This window comes from Sus scrofa, chromosome 6, assembly GCF_000003025.6.
Source record: "Sus scrofa isolate TJ Tabasco breed Duroc chromosome 6, Sscrofa11.1, whole genome shotgun sequence".
Lineage (NCBI taxonomy): Eukaryota > Metazoa > Chordata > Mammalia > Artiodactyla > Suidae > Sus > Sus scrofa.
Genome location: NC_010448.4, coordinates 139,053,671 through 139,077,648, shown reverse-complemented (window position 1 = coordinate 139,077,648; position 23,978 = coordinate 139,053,671). Strand labels below are relative to the sequence as shown.

Here is a 23,978-nt window from a genome sequence, read left to right as displayed (position 1 = left end):
TGGAACATGAAAAAAAAGGAGCCTACTACTGAATTATTTTTGAAGTAAGCTGTACATAAATAAGCCATGTACAATTCTAGTATAGAGAAGAGATAACAAAGAGATCCAGGCTTCTCACATCCTCTAATTGCCATCTTCCTCATCTTGTAAAATGATGCCATTCTCTTATTCAAACCTTAAAAGCTTAGAATTTGATATCTATTTTATCCTTATTCTGATTCTTTATCTAAGTCATCAGCAAATCTTGGCAAATCTACCTCTTAAATGTATTTCAAAATTGTTCACTTCTCCCCGTTTTCACTCTACTTCTCTACTGTAAGCTATAATCATCCCTTCCAAACGCAAATAGCTGCCTATTGGTCTCTACCTTCACCTTGGCTCTGACAATATATATTTACATTTTTCATAAGGTAAATTTGATCATGTTTCTCTTTAGCTTTAAAATCTACTGATGGCTGTCCAAGGTACTCAGTTCTTACTATGAGCTATAAAAACACAGCAAAATCTGGCCCATGACTACACAATCAAAATCATCTCATGCTACTTTGTTCATTATACTCTTGCCACACTGAATTTCATTCAGTCCCTTGAACCTAACTCAAATAAAACAAGCTATTGTGGGCCTCAGATCATTGTGTAAACTCTTCCCTCTGCCTAGAACACTCTCTTTCCTGTACTTTGCATGGCAAGATTCTTATCCTTTAGGTCTTAATCTTAAATATTATCTCCTCAGAAAAGACATTTTGTGACAATCCTATGAGAATCTGGTGTCCTATTATTCTCTTTCAGTACTTGATTTATTTAATTCATAACATTTGTCTCAGTTTTATTTGTTTACTATGGTTATATATTATTGTTGTTTTTCTTGGAATCTAGTCCAAAGGGCAAGAACTTTGTTTATATTGTTTCAGATGATTACTCAAAGCCAAGAATGGCCCCTGGCACTCAGAAGACACTCAATAATTTTTTGTTAACAATGTTGAATGAATAGTACCAAAAGGCAGTGCTAGAAGGAATAAGTAGAGGTTTAGAAATTTTGACTTAAACAATATAAAACAAACTCCATTTTTTTGGAGAGAGTCTAACCATCAGACATAATTTTAAAATAAATTCTCAGCTTGTATTTTTTTCAGATTGTCTTTTTAAAGGTACCCCAAGTAACACTTTTCAACATTCCCTTCTTACTTTCCTGAAATACTTCATACTCTATGATTACTCCAAAGCATTTCACTGAGCAACCATTTATAACTCTCCCAATGCCCTTCTTCTAAGCTCTTTCTAATGTTCATCAATTAGGTTCTCTAAATTTTCTCTTTTACTTCACTATTTCTTAATATATGCACACAAATACATAAACATAAACATCTCGTAGGAATAATTATGTATTTACTCAGGCTCATCTCTCTAATCTACCTATTCTGTTGATTCTACATCAATAATAAGCCAGAAAACCAAAATGGCATTGAAAGAGCTCTTCTTTGACAGTATGTAGAGAAGCTAACAAAAAATCATATATAAGAGGTATAAATGTAGGGAGAGACACCTGTAAATAAATCTCACCCAATCATACTGAGAAAAAAATTCTCAGAGAATTACCGAAAATTAGAATAGATTAACTGAGGAGTAGTGGAGCTCCCTGTAATTGACTAACTACATAAGTACCTGGTTGTAAAATATCAGATGGGTGACTGTACTAGATATTTATTTCCCCCAAGAGATGATAATTTATCATTAAAATATTGATAAGTGGTGAGAGTGGTAACATTTTCCTCTATCTTCTTTCCAGACCAAGGGTAAATATTTTATTCTAAACTTTGCCTCTGAAAATCAAGATTCATTTTCAACCCTTAGTGGTTTGTGTTCAACTTAGCCTAGTTAATGTTCTGAAGACTGATGGTTTTATTTTCATATTACATATTATGCAAATAAGTCCTTTGATTTTAAAGGAAATCATAAGCCTTTGATTAAAGCAGGTCTGTTTATCCCTTTACTATCTATACCATCCCATATCTGAACAAGCACTTGATTTGTCTTTATTATATACTGCTCATTATAAGTAGTCTCCACTTCAAAGATGATTCCAAAAACCTCTTTAAAATCAGAGCCAAAACACCTGTCCCTTGGTATCCTAGCCCACTTGCTGTTGTTTTTCCTCTTCCTCTTCCCAGCCAAGATATCATCTTTAAAAGTGCTAATCCAGGGAGTTCCCGTCGTGGCGCAGTGGTTAACGAATCTGACCAGGAACCACGAGGTTGCGTGTTCAATCCCTGGCCTGGTTAAGTGGATTAAGAATCCGGTGTTGCCCTCAGCTGTGGTGTAGGTCAGGCCGCAGAAGCGGCTCAGATCCAGCGTTGCGGTGGCCCTGGCAAACGCCAGCACCCACAGCTCTGATTAAACCCCTAGACTGGGAACCTCCATATGCTGCGGGAGCGGCCCTAGAAAAGGCAAAAAGACAAAAATAAATGAAAGTGCTCATCCAGATCTTAGGTTTTCCATATAATACTCAAATAGATAACTCTAGGAATTCTCTGAAACCCAAGCTAAAAAAAAAAAGTTCTTTTTGTCTGAATGAAAACTGTTACCGCTAGTGTTTGGCTACATAGCCTCTCATTAACTTAACAAGCAACACCTTCAACACAGGGGAAGCTAATGGATAGTGATGCATGTATGACAAATCCCACTCGATCTCTACTTTCAATAATGAGTGCTGGTTAACAGGAAAAAACATAGAAGAAGCGGTATGATTAAAGTTAAAATTTTATGAGAAAAGTTACTTTTAAAGATATTCCCCCTTTTAAAAGCAACTAGAAGGTTTAACTGATATTTGAAAAATTGCTACCACCTTGTATTTGATCACAATCTTTATCTTAACAAAGATGGCTAGAAGTAAAGTGATAATATTCTTTATATATGGGGAAGAGAATTTACAAAGAATGACCTGGATAAACAAATGCAGGAGAAACCTAGTAGATCTAGAAATGTGACAATTCTCTTCTATACAAAAAGTAGCCAGGAGAAATAAGGATGGATGAAATTATATTTTGCTGCAATTGTCCAGTAAAAGAATACAGGAGGAAAAAGCATCATAGAAGGATATGCTCCCTCAGTTTAAGAATGATTAAGGTCTAAGGTCCATTCTCACCAAGATTAGAGGTGCCAATGATTAAATTACTGAGGTTCACTTTTTGTCTGTTATACAACACTGGTAATGTAGCAACTGCTTGGTAGTAGCAGTTGTCAAACCTAGTAAAAAGAGATGCTGGAAATGTTGAGATTTTAGAGTAAGTTTTAATTTCAAGTTAAGCAAACAAAATGGTAGTTTGTGAATAATAATAATTGATGCTAGGTAGAGTAAGTTAAGGGCACGAGGAAATTTCAGAGTATACAGGTTTATGTTTCTTTCGAAATCTCTCCAGAAATGTATTTGACAGTTATTTACATGACAATGCAATTCTATTCATAATCCTACCTTTGCTAATATATTTTACATTGTCTAACAGCCAATATATCATATAGTAATAATTGAGAATAATTCTGTATCTAGTTTACCAAAAGATCATACTTTAAAAAGAGTATAACTCTACACAATCAATAACATTTTGATTCTAACTTTCAAGCACTTTTTGCATTCTACCTTATATCATAGTTAGTACAGTTTTCATCCCTAGAAGAAATTATTCTGAGAACTGGGTCCATGGTTTACTTATCTCAATATCCCTGCACCACTTTGACTGGATTCTTCAATCTCTGTTGCAGTATCAAGTCACAAATAACAACAAAAATTGAGACATTTGATTAGTTTGTTTTGGCAAATATGCATTGAGTGCCAACTATATCCATGGCATTTTATTAAACCTCATGTATTAGCTTATTTGGTTAAAATAATACTTAATCATTTAGTAAATAAATAATTTGTAAATCTAATTATTTTGAAATGAAAGAGACATGGTATGTATTAGTAATATAAATTAACTCAAAGTAATCCCCAAATAAGAGCATTCACATGTTGGTGTAAAATTTAATGATGGGCAATGAAACAGAATTTTCTAGGAAGAAAATTATTTTTCCTTAGCAGTAAAATATATAGCTCAAGGGTCTGTATTTCTAGGTATATTTGAACAATGTCTATAATTCTGAAAAGAGGAGAAAAGAGCAAAGATAGAGAGACTGCCAACTTTTATGATATTTAAGTTGTTCTTCTTTACCCTATACATACACACACACACATCTTAAGCAAATCTAGCATTTTAGAGAGTTTATAAGTTTTAAATAGGCTAAGAACCCAAGGAGGAGAGTTCCCATTGTGGTTCAGTAGTAGGAAACTGACTAGTAACCATGAGGATGTGGATTTGATCCCTGGCCCTGCTCAGTGGGTTAAGGATCTGGCAGTGCCGTGAGCTACAGTATAGGTCACAGATGTGGCTAACATCTGGCGTTGCTGTGGCTGTGGCATAGGCTGGCTATAGCTCCGACTAGACCTCTAGCCTGGGAATTCCATATGCCACAGGTGCAGCCCTAAAAAGACAAAAAAAAAAAAAAAAAGAATCCAAGGAGGGGTTTATATTTATCATAAAGAAAGCATCTCAATAAATTAACATAATAGCCATATATATAATCATGTTTCTAATGTATATTATAGTCAATTTAATTAAGCTTTATAAATCCTAACTAGATAAAATATTAAATTACTTGGATAATTTCTAAAATTGAGTTAGCCTTTTGCAGTTGGGAGTAATATACTCATTTTGGGAGTTCAGAATATTTGTAAATGTTGCTTCATACAAACTCTTATTACAATACTAAGAACCAAAACAACTACTCCAAATGAAGTAAAACTATGTTTCTTCTCTCTGAATGATACATATACCCCAGGAAATACAGGGACTCTTTTGAGCAAAAAGTGGATTATATAATAGGTAGATTATATAATATATATGCATATGTGTGTTTAATAGTATATATACACACACACCCAGGAGACAGATAAACAGAGACGCTCAGGAAAGTGCTTTCAATGACCCTGTGTTGCCAGCCTGCAGGTTCTATAGTCTCAGTACAAATCTCAGTCTATCAGACATCACAATGTATTCAGCATGGCTCAGCCTTACTGTTTTTATTGGGAATATTTCAGCCATGGTCCAAATGCTTAGTGTTTTCATGAAGTCCAGCATTCCTGTGGCTAGATAAAATGACTCAAATCTATAGTTACCAAAATGTTAAAATACAAACAGGCTTGTTTTCAGTGTTTTGGTTTTTTTTGTTTTTTTTTTTTTTTTTGGTTTTTTTGAGAGTCACACCTGCAGCACATGGAGGTTCCTAGGCTAAGGGTCCAATCAGAACTGTAGCTGCCAGCCTAAGCCATAGCCACAGCAACATGAGATCCAAGCCATGTCTTCAACCTACACCACAGCTCACGGCAATGCTGGGTCCTTAACCCACTGAGCAAGGCCAGGGATAGAACCTGCATCCTCATGGATACTCGTCAGATTTGTTTCTGCTGAGCCACAAGAGGAACTCTCTAATTTTCAGTTTTTAAGCCAATACAGTATATATTGTCAGAATTCCTGTATTTATTAAACCAAGACTTTAATATAAAAACATGCCTGTAATTTACAATGGGTCTCTGTAGGCTTTCTAGGTGGATATCAACAGCAAAAAAACCATGCTTAGATTGGAATATCTCTAAAAATATCTTAAATAAACCAGAAAGCAGCAATATGATTCAATAATAAATACTTTCCAAGTCAGGGTGCCTAAATATGTTTTGAGAAAGTTCAGTCCTGTCAATTTCTAGATGAGCATAATACACAAATCATTGTCATTCAAGGCTCAGACCAATATTAAAATACACTGAAATAGCCACTCTCTCTTACCTTGAACAAATAAAAACTCTCAGTAAGTGGTAAATAATGGTAATTTTATTAATTTTGTTATCTTTTTATTATAAAAAAAAGATGGACAGTTGAAAAGTTTTTCATTAGAAGTCTTTGCAAAGCAATTTTTTTATGCTGGTACACTTCACTGGAAATGAAATGGAAATATTAGTTTTCTTGCATGAGAAATAAATAATTTCATGAACGTTTTTATGCAAGTTTCAAATTTTTAAAATATGCTGGCATGGAGGAATTATTAAGTGTATTTCTTTTTTCAATATTACACTTATCTTGTGTATACAGCTGATATCCCTAGTGTCCAATCAGAGAAAGGTTTTCATCCTGTTGTCCAGGGAATGATGTGCACAATTCCTTTTGACACTGATGAGAAGTGAATATATAAATCCAGCCCACTTCAGTGAAAATTGACCCATAATTTTTTTTTACCCTGAAGAAAAATACAGTAACAAAGTTTAAAGATGGATAAAAATATTGTTAAACTCTTGAGGTGTACCATTAGTTAATGATAGTCAGCAAACATTATATTTTGCCTTGAGGACAGTGAGCTCCAGATTTGCTTTTGGGTATTTATGAATTCTACTCATGAATTCTCTATGTGATAGCAATAAATTCAAAAACATGAATGATAGATTTTTCATATTTCAATGAACTCAAAAGTTAAAACTAAGAAGGAAAGGCATAATTTTAAAATATTTTCTTCCACTTCTACTCTCCACTAAGATGTTTCTTATGAAGTGAGTCTATGCATTTCCTATAAATATTTAGTAGTTGAAAATACACACTATTTCTCACATAAAGATCATAAAACTGTGGATATTATATAAAACTCTAATGGTGTCTCTGAACTAGTATTTTCGAGATTATATCAGAATTTCTGACACTAGATCCTTAATGTGTTATTAAAGTAAGTGAAAAGTTAAGTCTATCCTGAAAAATATTTTCACTTACTTTAATAAACATTAAGGATCTAGTATTTCTTAATTTATCTATGTAACTTAGTCTGTTTATATCATCAGCATTTCTAGAATAATGAGTTTTATTATAATTACCACAGTATGGTAGTTCCTTTTCCTTCTCTATCTTTGAAAGGTGTTTCAAATTCTAGTGTAACAGGGCTGGCAAGAAAATCTGTGTTTTTAAAAATCATTTGTAACTTTGTAAGATCCTTTTGTACTATATATTTCATTTTTGACTTGCATCTTATTTTAATCTACCTTTTTTCAATGATAACCTTTGTTCTTCCTGCCCACATATAAAGATTTCAATGATAAGCAGAATTCTATTAGCTACTCTTTTCATATTAGCACGGTGGATTAATATTTTCAGAAAATATACTAAAATGACTCCATGAGTTATAAACTGTGGAGTTCCCATCATGACACAGCGGAAACGAATCCAACTCGGAACCATGAGGTTGCGGGTTAGATCCCTAGACTCGCTCAGTGGGTTAAGGATCTAGTATTGCCGTAAGCTGTGGTGTAGGTCACAGACGCGGCTCAGATCTGGCATTGCTGTGGCTGTGGTGTATGTAAGCCGGAAGCTACAACTCCAATTAGACCTCTAGCCTGGGAACCTTCAAATGTCGCAGGTGCAGCCCTAAAAAGACAAAAAGACAAAAATAAATAAATAAATAAATAAATAGATAGATAAATAAAAATAAATTGTAACTCAAATATAGTTTAGATTATGCTTTTAAAAATGCAACAAATAGTATTTTAAGTCAGTAAATATTTGTTGAGTACCTCCTATGTACATATCACTGTGCTAGGTAAAGCGTGGCAAAAACAAATAAATTACAACCCACCATAATTTAAAGTGGCTTATGTTTCCAGGCTAAAGACATTCATATAAATTAGTCACCTTTGAAGGAAGTATGGTATAAATAAATTTAAATAAAAACATACATGAGAAAAATAATAGTAACAATATACCAATTAAATCAGAGAACAAATTTCCCCTAATATTAAAAGAGAAGAAATCTCTGTCCTGGGTTACATCAGGGACTTTATCCTTTTATTTAATGCTACAAACTGAAGTGCAGAGGAAAAGAGATATAGATACAATTCTGGTAATAAGCTCATTCTTAAACAAAAGAAGTAAAGATGAAATTCTAGGAAGGAGGTTTTGGTCCTGACACCAAGAACTTAATTTAAGGTGAATGAACAAAGGTATATTAGTACCTACTTTGAGATGGTAAAACTATAGAAAAACCAATGTACTGAAATGGAGGTGAACTGGAGGGGAAAGATACCACAATGCTTTTATATATTAGCCCTAGATATGAAAAGGGAGAGGCTTTGATCTTGATAACTGGCTGACTGATTCACTGTAGACAAGATCAAATATAATCAATTCTACCAGGCTTAATTATAATAGTGGTATCTCTCACAATATGCAACAGTGGTTCTCTGAAGGAAAAGCTACTGGCAAGATATAACGCTCTATTTCTGTAATCATCCTTCCCCTCCTTTGGAGCTACTAAATCTCCAACATGCAGACTTCATTGTCCTTCCAATTATAGACCTAAAATAGGAGGCAATAAGCCTCACCACACTAATATGTAAAGAGTACTCTATTAATTTACCTATGCTTATAGCCTAACAGATAATTATGTAATTAATACTTTATGGCATTCTTAAGCCTTCGTCACTCCATTCTGCCTTTGCAATGTTTCCCAGTCCTAACTTAACATCTGCCTTGGGCCATTTCTCAAACCTCCATTCTAGTGATCCAGTCTTAATAGCAGTTTTCTTAAGACAGTCCTTTAGCGGTGTCTAGGCTTTGATACTCAATGATAGACTTCATTAATACCAACCACATGATCATCTCAATAGTTGCAGAAAAAGTATTTGACAAAATACAACATCCATTCATTATAAAAACTGTTACCAAAGTGGTATAGAGGGAACATACTTTAACATAATAAAAGCTATTTATGACAAACCCACAGCCAATATAACACTCAACAGAGAAAAGGTGAAAGCCTTCCCACTAAAATCTCGAACACGACAAGGTTGCCCACTCTCAACACTTCAACATAGTACTGGAAGTCCTAGATACATCAATCAGACAAACAAAAAGTAATAAAAGTATCCAAATTGGAAGAAAAGAGGTGAAATTGTCACTCTATGCAAATGACATGATACTATATATAGATAACCCTAAGGACTCCACAGAAAAACTACTTGAACTGACCAACGAATTCAGCAAAATAGCAGGATACAAGATTTAACATTCAGAAATCAGTTACATTTCTGTATACTAACAATGAAATGTTAGAAAAGAAATATAAAAATACACTACTTTTTAAACTTGCATCCCCAAAATTAAATACCTAGGAATAAATGTGACCAAGGAGGTGAAAGACTTATATGCTGAAAACTATAAAGCATTAATCAAGGAAAATAAAGAGGATTAAAAGAAATGGAAAGATATTCCATGCTCCTGGCTTGCAATAATTAGCATTGTTAAAATGGTCATACTACCCAAAGAAATCTACAGATTTAATTCAATCCCTATCAAATTACCCAGGACATTTTTCACAGGATCAAAACAAACAATCCAAAAATTTATATGGAAACACAAAAGACCTGGAATTACCAAAGCAATCCTGAGGAACAACAACAACAAACAAAAACAAGCGGGAGGCATAACTCTCCCAGATTTCAGACAATATTACAAAGCTTTAGTAATCAAGATGGTGTGGTACTGGTATCAAAACAGACATACAGAACAATGGAACTGAATAGAGAAACCAGAAATAAACCCAGGCACCTATGGTCAATTAAACTTTGACAAAGGAAGCAAGAATATAAAATGGCAAAAAGACAGTCTCTTCAGCAAGCGATGCTGGGAAAACTGGACAGCTGCATGTAAATCATTGAAACTATAACACACCCTCACACCATGCACAAAAAATAACTCAAAATGGCTTTAAGACTTAAACATTAAGAGAAGACACAATAAAACTCCTGGAAGAGAACATAGGCAAAACATTCTCTGACATCAACCATACAAATGTTTTCTTAAGTCAGTCTCCCAAAGCAACAGAAATAAAAGCAAAAATAAACCAATGGGACCTAATCAAACTTACAAGCTTCTTCACAGAAAAGGAAACCATAAAAAAACAAAAAGACAACCCATGGAATGGGAGAAAACAGTTGCAAACAACGCAATCAATAAGGGCTTAATCTCCAAAATATAAAAACAACTCAAACAACTCAACAGCAAAAAAATAATAATAATAATAATAATTTAAAAAAACAAAAAAAAAACAGTTAAAAAATGGGCAGAAGATATAAACAGACATTTCTCCAAAGAAGACATATGGAGAGCCAACAGGCACATTAAAAAAAATGCTCAACATCGCTAATTATTAGAGAAATGAAAATCAAAACTCCAATGAGGTACCACCACACACCTATTAGAATGGCTATCATTAATAACTCTAAAAATAACAAATGATGAAGAGGGTGTGGGAATGTAAATTGTTACAACCACCATGGAAAACAGTATGGAGGTACCTCGGAAAACTAAATATAAAACTACCATACGATCCATCAATCCCAATCCTGGGCATGTATCTGGACAAAGTTTTCGTTGAAAAATATACATGCACCCCTGTGTTCATTACTGCACTATTCACAACAGCCAAGACATGGAAACATCCAAATGTCCATAACAGATAAATGGATTAAAATCTAGTACATATATACAGTGGAATACTACTCAGTCATAAAAAAAACAAAATAATGCCATTTGCAGCAACATGGATGGAACTAGAGACTCTCATACTAAGTGAAATAAATCAGAAAGAGAAAGAAAAATACCATAGGATATCACTTATATATGGAATCTAATATATAGCACAAATGAACCTATCTACAGAAAAGAAACAAACTCATGGACGTGGAGAACAGACTTCTGATTGCCAAGGGGGAGAGGGAAGGAATGGGATGGACTGGGTGTTTGGGGTTAGTAGATGCAAAATATTCCATTTGGGGTGGATAAGCAATGAGACACTGCTGTATAGCACAGGGCACTCTATCCAATCACTTGTGATAATGTGAGAAAAAGAATGTGTATATATATATATTTATATATTCAGAAGAAATCAACAGAACATTGTAAATCAACTGTAGCAAAAATTTTTAAAAATAAACAATAGGACAAAAAAATACCCACTTTCTTTCTCAACTTGACTAATTTCAATGTTGCTAAACTTTCTGTATCGGTTGGTCACTTGTTACTAGCCATGTGGACAATGAATAGAACTTATATGACTGGATATGAACTACTTACCAGATCTCTCTTACTTTGATAATTCCCAGCACTACAACCATTCTGTTGTCTCCTGTACTCCTCCAAGGGCTAAGTTCAAATTCTTTCTTAGCCTAACCAATTTTGCTTTTATTAATATATCATTTCCCATAAATCCCAAGATAAAATGCATGTAGAAGTTTTAATTTATAATTTACATCATATTTTTAAAATGTAAATGTTATCAGAAAGTTGAGCTCATTGGAAACCATTCTGAAGAAACTGGGAACATGAACTAGGCAGATGTGAAAAAATAGATCATGCTTAATTTACATAAGGAAAATATGAAGTGAACAGGTAAAAATTAATGAGACTGAAGATAAAGGCGAAAATACAGAACAAGATGAAGTATACTGTGCATAATAGAATAATGAGCAAAAAACATCAAAAAGGTAAAATGATACAAAATTACAAAATGCCCATAAATACTGAAATCTATAGCTTCTATCCTGCTCTTTCATCTAGCCTCTGGAAATCTTCCCACATTCTCTTGTCATCTGTCTGAGACATCTCAGTACGTATAAAACTTTAGGCTGATGGCTATAAAATTTCACTCTTTACTCTTTCCTTTGCCTTTTAAATAAATAATTAATATCCTAACATTTGATCACCAATTATAACACAAAAGTTGACTAACAAATGTAACTTCTTAATTCTAAGTAGTCTGATAGGTATATAATTGACATATGGTAGTAAAAGTACAGAGATTTTTCTTGCCAAATAATCATTTTAAGCACTCAATTGAAAACTTCAATGTCCATTAACAGCCCTATCCAAATTCAGTTTTCACAATTCAGTTTCCTTCCCATTCACACATTTGTGAAGCTAATTTTCATATCCACAACTTTGTTCGTATATGTTTTTTTCCAACCTTACTCTTGATCTTTTATTTACTGACATTCAATTTTTTTATATGTTGCACTACATATTTGCCAATCTTCTTTATATAGATGTACTGGTTATTACTCTATTACTTAATCTAAACAACAAATTCATGGAGAACAAAAAATTCACTCTTCTTGATTTTCCCATAGTATGCTGAGGTGCAAAAAGCATGGAAATTAGAGCAAAGAACTTGAAATTTAAAACCAAGTTTTAACACTCATATAAGAAATATCTATCTAGATACATATTTACATGTATAAAATTATGCCAACATATATTTATTACCTTTAAAGTATGCAGGAAAATTTGATTTTGTGGTTATAAAGGCCATGAAATTTGCAATATACCATGTAGTCTATCAGTGGGATAAATGAGTGTTGTCCAGATAGAAAAATCATCAATTGTCTCTAAGGGCTTTGAATATTTTTTTCTACTTGTCACCTCTCAGAAATTTTCTCTTCACACCAAATTTTCTATCCACCCACGAATTTTAAAATTGTAAGCTTTTCAAAATTTAGAAGTAAATAATACATCATCTGTACACATGAGAGGAGATTGTTTACATGTTGGTTAATCTTTGAATTTGAATGTAATGCTATCAAATATAAATTTGAGGATGATGGATTTAAATCTTAAGCATAAGACAACAGTTAAACTGTACTATTAGAAATTCTTAAGATATGGGACCCTTTTTCAGTTGCATATTATTTAAATTAAAAAATTCTGGAATGTTGAAACACAATAGACATACAGATCAATGGAATAAAATCTTAATAAAGTCCATCAATAAATCTTCACATATGGTCAACCAAGTTCTGACAAGGATACCAAGATAGTTCAATAATGAAAAGATAAGGTTTTTTCTTTTTCTTTCTTTTCTTTCTTCTTTTTTTTTTTTTTTTTTTTTTTTTTTTTTTTGTTGTGGTCTGTGGAAGTTCCCAGGCTAGGGCTCGAACCTATGCTGTAGTTGTGACCTGCACCACAGCTGTGTGATGCCAGGTCCTTAAACTGCTGCACCTTAAGGGAGCTTCTATTTCTTTATTTTTCTTCCAAAAATAGTGTTATATAACTGGATGTCTAATGTAAAATAATGATTTTGAACCTCTGTCTTATACTTATGAATAGCTGAAAATGAATCATATGCTAAATTTAGTAACTAAATTTAAAAACTCTTTAAAAATGTAAAGAATATACATCTACAAAAAATCTTTGAGATGTTGATTTAGAAAATGCTTTCTGAGATATCACAAGAAAAATAGGTATCAAAAGCCATGTAAATTGTATTTCATCAAAATAAAAAAATTTATGCTTCAAAGGATATCAATAAGAAAGTGAAAAGACAACCCACATAGTGGGAAAATATTTTCAAATCATATGCATGATAAGAGACTTGTATTAAAATATATATAAAGGATTTTTATAATTTAACAATAAAAAGACAACTTAATATAAAATGATCAAAGGATCTTAATAGTCCTCTGAAGAAGATATATAATGGCTGATAAATATAAATGAAGATTCTCAGTATCACTACTCAATAGAAAAAAGCAAATCAAAACCACAATGAATACCGCTTCATACTTATTACAATGGCTATAATTCAAAATACAGAAAATAATAAATATTGGTTAAGATTTGGAGAAGTTAGAACTCTCATATGTTGATGATGCAAATGTAAAATTATGCAGCTACTGTGGAAAAATTTTTGGCAGTTCCTCAAAAAGTTAAACATAGGGACTTCCCTGGTGGCTCAGTGGTTAAGAATCCAGCTGCTGCCACTGTTGTGGGTCAGGTCAATGCTGTGGCACTGGTTCGATCTCTGACTCAGGAACTAACCCATGCCATGGGCACAGCCAAAAGAAATTAAACACAGAATTACCATATAATCCTGTAGCTGCACTACTAGATATATACACAAGAAAACTAAAATATACATCTACAAAAAATATTTGGATATGGATATTCATAGCCATATTATTAATTATAGTCATAAATTAGAAGCAACCCAACTAATGCATGGATTTTAAAATGTGGTATATTCATATAACAAAATATTATTCAGTTGTAAAAATGAAAAAAGGGTAATTTCCTAGTAGCTTAATGGTTCAGGATCCAGTGTTGTAGCTATTATGGCATGGTTTGATCCTTGGCCCAGGAACTTCTGCATGCTGTGGATACATCCAAGAAAAAAAGAAAAAATTATATGTTTTACAACATAGATGACTCCTAAAAATACTATGCTAAGTGAAAGAAGCCATACACAAAAGACAACATATTTCATATTCTATTTATATTAAATGTCCAGAATAGGCACACTCACAGAAACAGAAGACATATCAATGGTTGCCAAAGCCTCCTGGGAGTGCTGCTAATAGGTACAGGATTTCTTTTTAGGATTATAAAAAAGTTCTGGAGTTAGAGAGCAGTAATGAGTTACAAGTTTGTGAATAGACTAAAAACCAAGGAATTGCATACTTAATAAAGATGAATTTTGTGTTATACAAATCATACCTCAGAAGAGATTTTACAAAGATATTGTGAAATTGACAATAGTTTCAGTAGAGCTTATCAGAATTCTAATGAAATGTCAAAAACATGAAGCACCAAAAATAATTAATAGAAAGAGTTCTGAGAAAGTAACTAAAATTTCTAGGTTATTAAGGATTCAACTTTTCAAAATTTGGGCCAATTCTAGAGTTTAAAAATGCCAGATGAAAGAATTTTTAAATTTTTGAAAAACGGGAGAGATTTATCAAGAAAGTGGGAGTTACCAGGTCAAAATTTAAGTGAGGACAAGATCTCAGAGAAGTAAGCCCAGCACTCAAAACGGTTTTTATTCTGAGAGTATTTGGAGATTAGGAAGAAACAACTTTTAAAGTACAGATTTGGTGGCTCAGGAGGTCAGGAATCAAATATCAAAACCCATGCCCACCCAACAAGAGAATGCTGTCCACATTCAACTAAAAACCGAAAGGGTACATGGTGAAATATAAGTGAACAGACAGAAATTACAATGAAACCTGGATAATCCATAAAGTTTCAAGTTTTGACCTTTACGGTGGCCCAATATTGGTGGTACTTGGTAACAGCAAATAATAATACCATCTGTAGGAAAGTATCTTCATTTTATAGTCCAAAATTCCAACAAATAACATTTCAAATACAGTGATCAGAACAAAAGGCCAAAGCTACTGAAATTAATTGATAATAGACTATGGAGTTACTATGTTTACTACATTAATAAAAGGAAAAGTCGAGTTTGATATATCTATACAGAGAAAAAAATTAAAAGGACAAAGGAAAATTTGGAAAAGAACCAAAAAAAACTTATAAATCTGAAGAATAAATCCATATCAATTAGGAACTGAAATGGAAGGTCCAATGGCAGATTAGACACAGTTAAAAAATTCGTGAATTTGAAGTATAGCTGAATAAAAATTTCAGAAAGAATCAAGGAAAACCAAAAAATGAAATATATAGAAGAAAAAAGTATCATAGAGAATGCAAATTCATTAATAATAAATAGCAAACCTCCTGTCACAAAGTTTTTGACATCAGTGCAACTTAACTGCGATTTAACTGTATCAGGTGAATATATTAATTCAGATGGAAAACTGTATGTCATCTGATATTTAAATATTAATTTTATTATATATTGTACCATAATATTTTATCTCTATAAAATACTTCTTTTCCTCATTTTTCATTTATTTTCTGTCTTCTTTCCCATTTGTATTCTATACATGTACTGTAACAAAGATTGCTATTTCTTCCCCCATACTGTTTCTCCTTCACTTTCACTAAATACAATTCTTGATTTTTGTCTGGGCACATTTCAGCACAACATAAAAGCTACATATTTTAGTCTTCCTCTTTTTTTATTTCCCCAATACATTAATTTTTTTCCAACTGTACAGCATGGTGACCCAGTTACACATACATGTATACATTCTTCTTCTCACATTATCATGTTCCATCATAAGTGACTATACATAGTTCCCAGTGCTACACAGGAGGATCTCATTGCAAATCCATTTCTAAGCCAATAGTCTGCATCTATTAACTTCAAGCTCCCAATCCATCCCACTCCCGCCAATGGGAATGTAAGCTGGTACAACCACTATGGAGAACAGTATGGATGTACCTTAGAAAACCATACACAGAACTACCATATGACCCAGCGACCCCACTCTTGGGCATATATCCAGATAAAACTTTCCTTAAAAAAGACACATGCACTCTCATGTTCATGGCAGCACTATTCACAATAACCAAGACATGGAAACAACCTAAATGTCCACCGACAGATGATTGGATTAGGAAGATGAGGTATATTTTAGTCTTTCTGGAAGCTGAATTTAATAGTATGACCAAGTTCTGGCCAAAGATAGATAGTAATGCATCATTTAGGAATCTTACTTAAAAGATTTCTACAAGTCTCCTTACTCTCTCTTCCTATATAGCTGAAAAGTACATATTCTAGCTGACTAAGGGCAGCCATTTTGGAGGCATGCACAGAGAAGCATAAGATAAAAAGAGTCTGTCACTAAATATTTCATGGAATTGTGCCATCATATCTTAGATTGTTTACTTCTGAAATTTTATATGAGAGAACTACTACCATGTTTAAGTCAGTATCATTTTGAATCTCTGGTACTCAGAGATGAATCTAATTTAATCTGACACCAAATGTGGTAGCTAGAGGGGGATGCTACTAATAAAAGAAGGTATACTATATAGTGCTACCTTACTATAGGATATTGGATGACAGGTGGTAAAGATTCAAGACATTACAGGCTAACAAGCTGGTGACCTCTGTTATAATGGCTTAAGACACCCTAACTTTGAAAAAAGGCAGGCTGTAAGCTGATTAAGGCTATGATGTTAGAGGAAATTATATAACAAAATCTGAATTTAAGAGTTAGATGCTAGGGAGTTCCCGTCGTGGCGCAGTGGTTAACGAATTCGACTAGGAACCATGAGGTTGCGGGTTCGGTCCCTGCCCTTGCTTAGTGGGTTAAGGATCCAGTGTTGCCATGAGCTGTGGTATAGGTTGCAGACGCCGCTCAGATCCCGCATTGCTATGGCTCTAGCGTAGGCCAGGGGCTACAGCTCCGATTCGACCCCTAGCTTGGGAACCTCCATATGCCGCGAGAGTGGCCCCCCCCCAAAAAAAGAGTTAGATGTTAGTTGTAACTTTAAGTATTATGAGAAAAATAAATCTGGCTATGTTAGTCAGCATGAAATTAGAGATGGAAATAGAATACAACTTTGAAAAGTCAGGTACTCTCACATAGAATCTGCAATTTGAGTTTAATGAGATTCTAATATTGAAGCCTTGGATGGATTAAAAAAAAAGTCAACAGCTGTTTCTCAAATTGAAGTGTCAATAGGGGACTTCAAAGTGGAAACATTTACATTCTAAGGTGTAAATGTCAATGGGCAAAGACAAGATTAAGAATTTTGCCTTCCCTCCAAAACCCATTGTTTCAGAGAGTCCATCCACAGTAGATCATATTAATTTGAAAAAGAGAATAATGAGTAGATGACAAAAGCCAGTAAGCGAGAGAACAGAGTCTTAAGGATTGTAAACTATGTTTAGACAAGATCATTATAGTTATTTTACCATAAAACTTACTGAAATAAGATGAGCCAAAAGGCACTAAATTTTTGAAGGAAATGTATTGCCAAAGAAGTTGGAGTGATGTGAGGTAAAGCTCACAAGCCGTGTAGTGGAGGTGTTTGCAAAAATTAGAAAAGGCAAAGAAAAGGATTATCTTCTACAGCCTCCAGAAAGAACCAGCCCTGCCAAGACTTTGATTTTAGTTAAAGTAATTTCAAACATCTGATCTCTAAAATGGCAAGAGAGTAAATCTGTGTTGTTTTATGCCACAAAGTTTGTGATAATTTGTTACAGCAGCAATAAAATCTAATATACATGGCAACACACAGCTGCAAGGGAAGCTAGGAAATGTAGATTATTTTAAGCAGCTAAAATACAGGGGAACTGTTGCTGAGAAAGAAAGAGAGAAAAGATATTAGGGAGCAATGATCACTTACTGCCACACTCAGAGATGCTGGAATTTTTGCTAAATATAGCAATGATGTGAGCCTTTAGGTGTTTCTCCTTTGACAAAGGTTTGTGTTCTGTGTTTGGGAAGGATATATGTAAATGTTTGCAAAAACTATCCTTCAATATTCATTATATACTTCTTCTACAATAAAAGAATCCTAGTTTTAGCTGGGTATACGTCTGGTCAGAAGGAGACTATTTTTAGCCGCCTATAGCCATATGCCCAATTTGTAGTCAACTAGATGTTAGCAGAATATTGTCAGCTTCTAAGAACTTGCCATAAAGTGAACACAACTCTTTTGCCCCCTCCTCCTTTATCCTATTTTCCTTCAGTCTAGTTACAATGAAGATATAATGGATGGAGCTGTCAAACCCATCCCGGATCATAAAAAGACACTGGGGTAAAACCATGCGTGGTGGGGCAACAAAGTAGTAAACTCTTTAGGGACTCTGAGAATGTTACGATGCGGAGCTGCTATACCAGCCATGGACACTATAGCTTCAGAATTTCATATGAGAGAAAGACAAATTTCTGTTTTATGTCACCATCATTAGGGGTCAATTACTCACAATTCTAACTAATGTATTCCCTCCCTTCTCTTTTAATTTTCTCTTAGAACTTTTCACTTTAATTTTCACTGGTTTCTGTAGATATACATCCATGACACATATGACAAAAGTCTACCTTTAAAATATAACACTGATACAGTCATTTAAAGATGCATGTCCCATGATGTATTATAACTAGGAGATTTAGAAGAAACCTCATTAAATATATGATGTTTAGGTAATTCTTATTTTTTTTTTTGTCTTTTGTTGTTGTTGTTGTTGTTGTTATTGTTGTTGTTGTTGTTGTTGTTGCTATTTCTTGGGCCGCTCCCGCGGCATATGGAGGTTCCCAGGCTAGGGGTCGAATCAGAGCTGTAGCCCCCGGCCTACGCCAGAGCCACAGCAACACGTGATCCGAGCCGCGTCTGCAACCTACACCACAGCTCACGGCAACGCCGGATCGTTAACCCACTGAGCAAGGGCAGGGACCGAACCCGCGACCTCAAGGCTCCTAGTCGGATTCGTTAACCACTGCGCCACGACGGGAACTCCTAGATAATTCTTATGAGCAACTGATATTAGACTCAAAATTTCTAGGCAATTAATAAAAGTGCTTCCTTATGTAGACAGCAAATATACTCTAGCATCATAGCTATGTGTCACTGCACTATAGCTACATGAGACATAGCATATAAAAATGTAGAAATTCATTTAAGTCATTACTATTAACAGCATTACACAAAACACTCCTAATTTAAGTGTTCCTTTATCATTATGTACTTTTATTTAAAAACAAATGATAAAATTTCATCCAACAGAGCTGATGTTTAGCACAGGCTCTGAAATTTTTGGTCACAGGATTCTATTACACTGTAAAAAAAATTATAAGACCTTCAAAGAACTTTTGTTTATGTATTTACAGCTTTCAATATTTACCATATATGAAATTAAAAGCATGAATGTTTAAACTACCAATTAATTTAAAAATAACAATAATATTCCATAGTCATAGAAATTACATCATTTTATAAAAGAGTACTATAAAAAATTAGCAGAAAAGTAAAGAGAATAGGATCATTTCATATTTTTGCAACTGGCTTAGTATAAGGCAAATTTTCATATTTGATTATATTATAAATCTCTCACAAGTCATGACATCTCTAGAAAAGCTCCATGATCTGAGAGAATGAGACTGAAAAAAATTAATAATATTTAGTGTTATTACTAAAATTAGTTTGGCATTAGGGATATCCTTAAAGAATTTCAAACATCACAATAGTTCCTGGATTACACTTTAGGAATTACTATTACACAGACTAGCTATAAAAATCAATCTCATGGAGTTCCCATTGTGGCTCAGCGGTAACAAACCCGACTAGTATCCATGAGGATGTGGGTTTGATCCCTGGCCTCGTTCAGTGGGTTAAGGATCCAGCGTTGCTGTGAGCTGTGGTGTAGACTGTAGATGAGGCTCAGATCTGGTGTTACTGTGGCATAGGCCAGCAGCAGTAGCTCCGATTTGACCCCTAGCCTGGGAAATTTCATATGCTACAGTTGTGGCCCTAAGAAGCACATGCACATGCACACACACACACACACACACACACACTCACACACACACACACACACACACACCCCTCACAAAATAGGATTTACAAGAAGGCCGGTCAAAATGTATGAAAATACTCAAAACTCTAAGATGATAGATATAATTTGGAAATTACATCAAGGTGAAAGAGTAGATTCTAAGAATAAAAGTCCACCACAATTTTTCTTGGGTCAAGAGAAAGGGAAAAAAAGGACAATATTATTTAGAAAATAATTAAAATGAGGCAAACATTAACAAGCAAAAAGGCATAAGGCAAACATTAACAAGCAAAAAGGGAGAAACTGATAGTAAACCAGTAACATGAGGGGACTTTGACACATTATTTACGTCAGTGAACAGATTATCCAGACAGAAAATAAGATAAGAATGGACCTAAACATTAGATGAATGAACTTCATGGATATATACAGAACATTTCATCCAAAAGCATCAGAATGCACATTTTTTTCAAGTGTGCATGGAATATTTCCCAGGATAAATCGCATGCTCAGATACAAAACAAGTCTCAATAAATTTAAGACTGAAATCATATCAAGCATCTTTTCCAATCATAATGATATGAGATTAGAAATCAAATATAAGAAAAAAAGATCCTAAAACAAAACAAAACAAAAAAAAAACCCCAAAAAAAGGAGTTCCTGTAGTGGCGCAGTGGTTAACGAATCCGACTAGGAACCATGAGGTTTCGGGTTCGGTCCCTGCCCTTGCTCAGTGGGTTAACGATCCGGCGTTGCCGTGAGCTGTGGCGTAGGTCGCAGACGCGGCTCGGATCCCGCGTTGCTGTGGCTCTGGCGTAGGCCAGTGGCTACAGCTCTGATTCGACCCCTAGCCTGGGAACCTCCATATGCCGCGGGAGCGGCCCAAAGAAATAGCAAAAAGACAAAAACAAAACAAAAAAAAAAAAAAAAAAGAAAAAAAGATCCAAGAATTCAAACACATGAAAGTGAAATAATATGCCGTTAAACAACCAATGAGTCACTGAAGAAATCAAAGATGAAATAAAGAGAGGGAGAGACAGAACAGAAGGATCACAAATCTGTGGGATGCAGTAAAAGCAGCTCTAACAAGCAAGTTTTCAGCAATATAAGGTTACCTCAGGAAACAATAAAAAATCTAAGCAACCTAAACCTATACCCAAAGGAACCAAAAAAGGAAGAATAAAGCCCAAAGTTAGCAGAAAGAAAGATAAAGATCAGAAGAGATATAAATGAAAGACTAAAAAAAAAGTAGAAATTATAAATGGAACTAAGAGCTAATTATTTGAAAAGATAACCTTTAGCCAGACTCAGCAAGAAAGCACAAAAAAATTTAAAATGGAAAAAAGAATACGACCAACACCACAGACCACAGAAATACAAAAGATCAAAAGTTTATTACCATGCGCATTTATACATTAATAAAATGGACAACCTATAAGAAATGTACCAATCTCTATAGGTGTACAATATCTTAATAGTGAATCTAGAAGATAAAGAAAATATGAATAAACAAATTACTCAGTAATAAAATTGAGTCAACACAAAAACTTTCAATAAACAAATGCTCAGGATAAAGAAGTTTCTCAGGTGAAGTCTAACAAACATTTAAGAAGAGTTAACACCTATCCTTCTCAAACTATTCCAAAATATTGCATAGTAAAGAATGCTTCTGAACTCATTCAATGAGGCCATCAACATCCTAATATGAAAACCAGACAAAGATGGCACAAAAAAGTAAAGTACAGGCTGATAGCATTGATGAACAAAGATGTAAAAATCCTCAACAAAATATTACCAAGCCAAATTCAACAATATTAAAAAGATCACACACCATGATCAAGTGGAATATATCCCAGAGATGTAAGGGTGGATCACTATCCACAAATCAATCAATGAGATACACCATATTAACAACTTGAAGAATAGACACCATATGATGATCTCAATAGATACAGAAAAAGCCTTAGATAAAATTTAACATCCATTTATGATAAAAACTTTGAACAAAGTGGGTAAAGAGGGAACATACCTCAATATAATATGAGCCATATATGAGGAGTATATAGTTAACAGCATACTAGACAAAGAAAAACTGAAAGTATTTCCTACAAAATTTAGGAACAAGACAAGGATGCCCACTCTCACCACTTTTACTCAACATAGTATTGGAAATCCTATCAACAGCAGTCGGGCAAGGAAAAAAATAAGAGAAATCCAAGTTGGAAAGGAATAAATAAAACTATCACTGTGTGCAGATGACATGATACTATATACTGAAAACCCTAAAGATGTCACCAAAAAGGATTAGAACTCATCTATGAACTTAGTCAAATTGAAGGATACATAATATACAGAAACCTGTTAACATTTCTATACACTAACAATGATCTATCAGAAATAAAAATTAAGAATCCCATTTATCCCATTTACAATTACACCAAAAAGGATAAAATACCCAGAAGTAAATCTAAATATACTATAAAAGTTGTAAGACTTTGATGAAAGAAACTGAAGATAATACAAACAAATGAAAAGATATATAGTGTTCATGGACTGGAAGAATTAATACTGCTAAAATGATCATATTACCTGGGGGAAATCTACAGATTAAATGCAATTCTTATCAAAATACTAATAACATTTTTCACAGAACTGAAAAAAAAATTCTAAAATTCATATGGAAACACAAAAGACCCCGAAGAGCCAAAACAATCTTGAGAAAGAAGAACAAAGCTGGAGGTGTCATACACCCTAATTTCAATCCATACTACAAAGTTATAGTAATCAAAACAATAGAGTCCTGGCACAAAAAAAGTCATATGGGTCAATGGAACAGAATAGATAAGTCTGAAATGAACCCACACTTGTATGGTCATTTAATCTAAGACAAAAGAGGCAAGAAAATACAACAGGGAAAAGATAGCCTCTTCAAAGAATAGTGTTTAGAAAACTGAAATCTACATGCAAATTAATCAAACTACACTACTTTCTTAAACTATATACAAAGATAAAATAAAAATTGAGGTTAAGACTTGTAGGAATAAAAATCCTACAAGAAATCATAGTATACTCTTTAACATTGGGCTTAGCAATAGATATATTTTTTCAGATATGCCCCTTAAGGCAAGGGAAACAAAAGCAAAAATTAATGGACGGGACTAAAACAAACTTAAAAGCTTTTTCACAGCAAAGGAAACTATTAACAAAATGAAAAGGCTGCCTACTGAATGGGAAAAATATTTGCAAGTGATATCCAATAAGGGATTAGTATCCAAAATATACAAAGAACTCAAATGACTCAATATCAAAAACCAAATAACCCATTTAAAAATGGGCAGAAGAACTGAAAAGACATTTTTCCAAAAAAGACATACCAATGGCCAAAAGATACACTATTCATCAGGGAAATGCAAATTGAAACGACAGTGAAATATCACTTCACAGCTGTTGAAATGGCTATTATCAAAAAGACAACAGATAACAACAAGTATTAGTGAGAATGTGGAGAAAACAGAACTTTCAGCCACTGTTGGTGGAAATATAAACAGGTGCAGCCACTAAGGAAAAAAAGTAAGGCAATTTCTCAAAAAGTTAAAAATAGAACCTCTGTACAATTCCTCAATTCCTCTCCTGGGTTTTTAACCAAAGAAAACAAAAACACTAATTAGAAA

General features: G+C 33.8%; 1 protein-coding gene across 5 annotated transcripts in view; it reads right to left on the bottom strand.

Annotated features, from left to right (window-relative positions):
• The window catches only part of LRRIQ3 (leucine rich repeats and IQ motif containing 3), a 202,361-nt gene that overhangs the window by 74,997 nt on the left and 103,386 nt on the right, over window positions 1-23,978 (bottom strand). The window contains exon 6 of one of the 5 annotated variants that reach the window (XM_021096480.1): window positions 5,469-6,321. The exons of the other annotated variants lie outside the window; for them this stretch is intronic. Coding sequence (XP_020952139.1) covers window positions 6,289-6,321 — 33 coding nt within the window. The 3' untranslated portion in view covers window positions 5,469-6,288. Of the gene's footprint in view, window positions 1-5,468; window positions 6,322-23,978 lie in introns of those variants that run through there. 5 annotated transcript variants of the gene reach the window in all.